Source organism: Octodon degus, unplaced genomic scaffold (assembly GCF_000260255.1).
Source record: "Octodon degus isolate 3935 unplaced genomic scaffold, OctDeg1.0 scaffold00054, whole genome shotgun sequence".
In the NCBI taxonomy this organism is placed as follows: Eukaryota; Metazoa; Chordata; class Mammalia; order Rodentia; family Octodontidae; genus Octodon; species Octodon degus.
In genome coordinates, this window is record NW_004524630.1 from 3,988,751 (window position 1) to 3,995,236 (window position 6,486).

At 45.5% G+C, this 6,486-nt stretch overlaps 1 protein-coding gene across 1 annotated transcript in view; it reads right to left on the minus strand.

Moving 5' to 3' along the window:
• LOC111817301 (lipoxygenase homology domain-containing protein 1-like) overlaps window positions 1-6,486 on the minus strand; it is a 57,645-nt gene that overhangs the window by 41,148 nt on the left and 10,011 nt on the right. The window contains exon 2 of the mRNA XM_023717688.1: window positions 3,638-3,837. Within this exon, the coding sequence (XP_023573456.1) occupies window positions 3,638-3,837 (200 nt within the window). The remainder of the gene's footprint in view (window positions 1-3,637; window positions 3,838-6,486) is intronic.

A 6,486-nucleotide genomic window follows, 5' to 3' on the forward strand; every position in this document is an offset into this window, starting at 1 on the left:
GATTGAGACTGGGCGTGGTGGCCTGTAATCCCAACACTTGGGAGGCTGAACACAGGCAGGTCACTAAGAGTCAGATCTACATAGGGAGACCCTGTAGACCCTGTACTCAATTAAAAAATAAATAAATGGATTCTTACATTAAGAAGGAAAGAAATCAATTTTAAACCAAATAAAAGCTACAAATGCAGCAATTTCCTCAAATGAATGGAAAGTACCTATGAGTCTAGAACTTTATCTACTCTAAAAATTCTCTATCCTTTGAATTTAAGTTAAAATATTGATGTCGTAGGTTTAAGAATGAGAAACAAATCTGTCCGTAGAATGTGTGTACTTGGTGATTTTCTGACATAGTAAGGAGTATTCGTGATCCAGGCAAGACTGTAGAAAAGTAGCTTTACAATTAATTTGAATCAAACTGAAATGCTGTCTATTATAAACTGAGTAAAATACAATGTTGTACATCTCTGAGCACCACTGTGTTACCTACTGAGCACACAAAATGCCTCTGCATAAAATTTTCGGTTCAACTAGTAAATGTTCATTAACAACAAATGTGGACACCATCCTAGGTGCTGGATACGCAAAGATAAAAATGATGATGCAGTCCCCAGTTTGGAGAAATGGGCAGCCCGCAGGGGGAGACAGGTCCCTACGCAGGTGCTGTCAGGACAGTGTTCACAGCAGTGCCCTGTGAAGATGTAAAACTGTACTGTATCACATTATTTAACACCTTAACTAATAGCAACTATTATTATTATTATTCCTATCACAGGTAACAGCCCAAGCTACAGGCTAAACAGAAGAAAAGGTTGCTAGGTACTTCTAGGCGATGCTTGACCTATGCTGTCGCCACCTATGGCCGAGACCATGAAAGAGCCGGGTCAGGAAACCCAGCACTGCGACAACAGCCCCCTCCACACACACACACACACACACACTCACACACCTCCACGCGCTTAGCTTGAGTGCTCATCACCTTTCCCACACACTGTAGCAGCCAGTGCAGCCCTAAGCCTGGTACAGCTCCAGGGCAGCTGGGATTAGGCTGACATCAAACAGAAGGAAGCAAAAAAGGGCTGTTAATACCTCATAGCTGATTTTCCCCCATTCCTAGAGCTGGTTTCAAAGGTAGAAACTGGGCCGTGGCTCTTCTCAAGGGAGGAAGAAGGAAGATACCCACACTTGTGTGCTGTGTGACTCTGAAAGGTAAGTGAACCTTTAAATATCCTTTGTTGTCCCCCAAATCTACCAGCACTTCACTGTTCACCTCCCCTTTTCCACGGTCTAAGTGAAAACAATTAAGGGCAAGTCACCAGCTTGTGTGACTTCTTGCCTGTCTAGTCCTTTAGTTCAGGAGAGTGGAAATGCCACACAGTGCCACCGATTCTGTGTTCGGGAGGGTACAAGTGCTTGACATGCCCAGCTTCTTCCAATAGCATACCAGCCTTGGAAAGGGTAGGCTTTTTACAGAGTCTATTTTAAAGGATGAAAAGAACTAAAAAGATTAAGTACTATGTCTAATGATACATAGCAGTACACATTGCAAGCTCCAAGAGTGAAATGTGAACTCTACTTTGTTATCACATTTACTATACTGTCCCTCAAAACAGAAATAATGTATATTTGCTTCAAAACAGAAAGGAAGAAAAAGAGCATAGAAGGCCCAGAAGTGGCAACTGATGCCAAAGAATAGGAAGCATCACTTTTCTCCACAGGCGGGAAGAGCAGCAATGAGCTACCCGGCCATACACTGGCTCCTCAGACCACCACGTGGCCCGAGGCCCACGCCTCACAACCCCTAGCCCTGTACCTCAAACTGTGGTGTATGTACAACTACCCGTAGGGCTTGGGCACATGCGGATTCTGACTCGGTGGTCTAAGTTGAGGCCTGAGATTCTACAATCACCCCAGGTGACACCCCCGCTCTTAGCTTGGAATCCAAGACTGTAGACTCCAGGAGCCTCTCAGCAAGCTTTTAAAGTAGATATTACCCTGTTTAATGTAACAGGGAAAAAGGGTCTGTGAGGACAAGCAGGCCACTCCAGGTAAGGGGTCCAGTGACAGCTGGCTTCAGCTTGGTGCATTCCAGCACCTCCAAAGCCTCTTCTGAACCAATTTGCTGCACTTCCTACTTGTCAACAACATTGTTTTTAAAGGTTTACACATTTTTCTCATTTTGTCATCAGATGAGGCTAGAATTTTAAAGTGATATTAGTGCCTCCATTACACATATAAGGTAATGCTGGCCTGGAGAAATGAAGTTAACCCCCCGGGTCACACAGGGAAGAGCCAGGAGGCTGACAGTGCTCTCCGGTCCACCTGACTGCAGGCCGCTGCCGTAACCAGGATCCTCACTCTTCACTGCACTGTAGAATCACTTGCAGAGCCTTTGAAAACATCAGTGTGCAGGCAATACCCAGACAAAATAAACTGGGATTTCTGGGGGTGGGCTGTCACCAGCAGTTCTTAAAACCCCCCAATGATTGCAGTGTGCAGCCATGACCCTCGATACTATTCGTTCATGGTCAACCCTCAGTACATTTTTCAAAAACAAAGCAAAACCCTGACAGGCTTTACCAGCACATAAGTACACATGCCACAAGGTATATTATAGGAAATAATAGCCCTTGGTGAGACAGCCTACGGATCTTATCATTATATACACATTCTGAGTTCTAAATCATTACCTTTAAAAAACCTTTGAAGTATACATACTGTGTAGAAGGCTTTATTGCTATGTGCTGAGGAAAAGCACTCCTTCATGACTTCAGGCAACTACCCCTCTTCACTAAAAATTCAGTGACAGCAAAAGCAGAAGGACCAGCTCACACACAAAATCTAGAAACCACTTCAGTATTGGTGAACCCCAGACACTGCAGCCCCACTGGGCCGTGGCTTCCGAGTGACAGGGACGGATTCAGCCATTCCACTGCCTCTCACCAGGAAAAGGAACTCTCTCCGGGGAGAGTGACTGCTGTTCTACAGTGGACCGAACACCACAGAGCTTTCATCCTGCAGGGAAATGTAAGTCAGTGAAGTAGAAAGTAATTGTCCTAATTGAAATTTTGCCAAGCTCTGGCAAACTGGACAAGGCAACCAACTGCATTTCAAAGAAGCCCAGGGTTTCTCTGACACTAAGAGATAAAAGAGAGAGCACTTAGAATGGGCATGGGCAGAGCTTCAGAATGTGGCCTATAAAGACACCAAGAAAATGATTCCCACCCATACAGCTCAGCTAAGAAACATCTAGAAGCACATGCAACTATGTAAAAGAGGGGTTTTCATTATCAGAAAGGTCCCTGGATAGCTTGTAATATGGCTATAATTTGAGTTGAAGTTGATGGTTTATAACACCACTTTCAAACCAATGGACTAAAGCAAATTGTCTTTAAAGAAAGCAATTTTTTTCTACAACCTCCCTTGCTTGCACTTGCACTGGAAGTGCCTAGCAAAAGACAAATGTTTCCTTCGATTATTGTAGCAGGCATTAAGGTAACTAATTTAGGATTCTGAAATTGTACAGATTTATTTTATACAGGCCTACATATACTTACCCATCCAAACTAAAATCACACTCCTATTTTACAGAAGTGCCTTTGAGTGTTCAAAGAATAGCATTACTACAGATTTTGTTTACCTGAAATTCGTCCTCCTGTCTTGGACGGAAGAGCTGCCCTGGGCTGTCCTTGCTGAGCCTTACCGGCCCAGTGACTCCTGCATCTCCGTACACGCAGAGTGTGACACTGGCCTGAGTCCCTGTACTTCCTGTCAGCACCAACACCTTCCATTCATCTTCTGCCAGAAGAGCTTCAGTGCTTGGTGAATGTCGGATTTCTTCTATGGGAGGAAAAAAGCATTCATGGTAGATCGGCACAACATCAAGCTGACAGAACCCTTTGTCATGCCAGAGCCCAAGGCTGTGGTGGCCGGGCAAGGCAGGGAGAGATGGATTTCCAGGACTCCAGGGAGCCGATTTGTTCTCGTCACCTCACAGCAGGGCTCTGGTCAACTAAAACTCAGCTACTGCAGTAAACTGAACTGAAACAATAAACACTGGAAGTGCCTAGCAATTTTATACCGGTACTCAGTGCCACAACATAGGAGGGCAGGCCAGGGTTTGCAATTCTGTGCTCCATGGATTTTTCATACAGCTGCCTACCTACCCTATGGATTTGTTATGGTTTGTGACTAGTTGTCCTCCCAAAGCCTCATGTAGTCATGGGGCGGGGATTTCTAGAGTTTGTGATTAACTCATGATCCACTGGGATTACAGGTGATCCAAGGCTGGGATTATAGATTTTAGTGCTGCTGGGATTATAGGTGTGTGTACTTCCCCCAGCCTGGGGCAGAGAGCCTGAATGCAGTATAAGAGAGACAGCTGTTCTCTCTCTGTGGCCGCTGTTGCTCTTCCCCCGCCATGAACTGGATGCTCTCCACTCTGTGCCACTTGCCTTGGAGCCAGCCGAGTGCGGACTGAAACCTCCACTAACTGTGAGCTAAATAAACCTTTCCTTCCTTCATCTTAGGTGTCTGGTATTTGTCCCAGCAATAAGATAAGAGTAACCGAGACAGGATTTTATATATAAATACTAAAAATATATGGAATTAGGCATGCTTTCAAGTGAGATATAAAAACAATGAATCAAGGACAAAAACATTTCTGAAATATTCCTGAAAAAATACCCAAGTGGAGAGGCCAATGAAAGGATCTAAAGAGGAAGCAGAGAGAACATTCACGTACACAGGTGCTCCCTGTGTGTTCAGCGTTTCCTACGGAAGGAGCAGCTGCGTAGTGCGGAGACTTCAGGGAGTCTCCGAAGTCAGAGGCACCCAAAGAGCCCCCTGCGTGTGGAAGGAGTGTGAGGACGCCCTCCCGGGATGCCTGTCTTCCTCACACTCTCCGGAGCCAACTGCCTCCTCCTGGAAGACACTGGGGCCTGTGAGCTGGGAGCACACCCCAAGCTATTCTGTGCTGTTTGCCTGGAATTGCACCCAGATGTGCATCTTAATTCTGTCTTCACAGAGAGCCATTATATAATCAAGGAAATGAAGCAAACGGCTTCATGTCAGGCGTCAGAGGCAGTCCGAATGCTTCTCCTTCCTTTGCTTTTGTGACCTGAGACAAGTGTTCTGCCACACGCAGCACCCAGGACCTTAGGAGCTCCACATTAGCCGCAATGAAAACCCAACAAATAGCTATTTTGTGATGAACGACTAAGATAATTTTAATAAAAACTGCAAGAAAGCATAAATGGAAACAAATGCTACAAAAGAACACTGCTTTTTTCAACATCCTGGCTAATAACAGCACAAACTTTTCTCTTCATGTATAACAGTAATCACCATTTATCAAGCTCCTACTATATGTTGCGGGACTCTGTGTTGAATTGTGGAGTATGTACATATCATTCAATCTTCACTACACCCTGTGAGCTAAGTCAAATTACGAGGTTCATTTTAAGATACAAGAAAAAAAGGGTAAGGAGTCAAGTAACATGCCCAAGTCACATGATAAGAAACCCAGGAGAGGTTCAGCTGCAAAGCTCCTGCACTCAAACACTCAGTAGGCATTGTGTGTTCACCTCCACAGCCCGCCAGGACACAGCAGCTGGGCACTGCCTAGCATTTCCTGCTGTATTTTATGCTACACACACCAAGGATCTGACAACCCTCTCCACGTCAGTCTGACTCCAGCTTCACACTGCTGCCAGCCTGTCAAGCAGGCGATCAAAGCGTCCCAAGTTACTCAGGAGAAGTAACTTGCCCAGAGTGACATAGGCAGAAGCAATGAGCTAAGCTTAGAGCCAGGCAGAGGAAAGTGTGTATGCCAAGCCATCTGGGTAGAATCCAAAGGCAACTGACTCACAAAAGATCACAAGTTAGTCCAACAAAATTTTATCAAACAATCTAATTTCCAAAACTCAAATATCACACGGGAACTCCTACTGCTCTGCCTGCCATTCTGGCCCAACACGCTCCTAATTTCCTCAGGCCCTTTGGAACCGTGTAACCGATCTCTACCAGGCAACTCATGTTGCCGAGTCCCGAGAGTGATCAGTGGCCCTTAGGGCAGCAAGGCACTCTCCAAGATGCTGATCATTTACTTGGTAACTTATGATGCTCTTAGTCATGTGGGAGAATTGCTTTTACTCAGCTCAAGAGAGCTTGCATCGTTGTTTTCTGGCTGACATGTGCGGTTTATGTGCAGACAACGATGGCGCTCACCAAAAGTTTGGAAGCCCGCTAGCCAGAGTCTCACGCTGGAGATGCACACGGCTGGAGAAGCCAGCCACGAAAATATTAATGTTCCAAAAATGCCACATCATCTGCAGCAAATAAAAGGAGCACTGTGCAGTCCACAGGCGACAGAGAGCAAGGACTAGCAACTGTGGAGGAGTAAGCAGAAGGTCTTCTTAGGGAAAACTCACTGTGGCACAGTGAAAGAGAAATCCCAATTCTGCCACACTACGGGGCTGCGCAGCACGC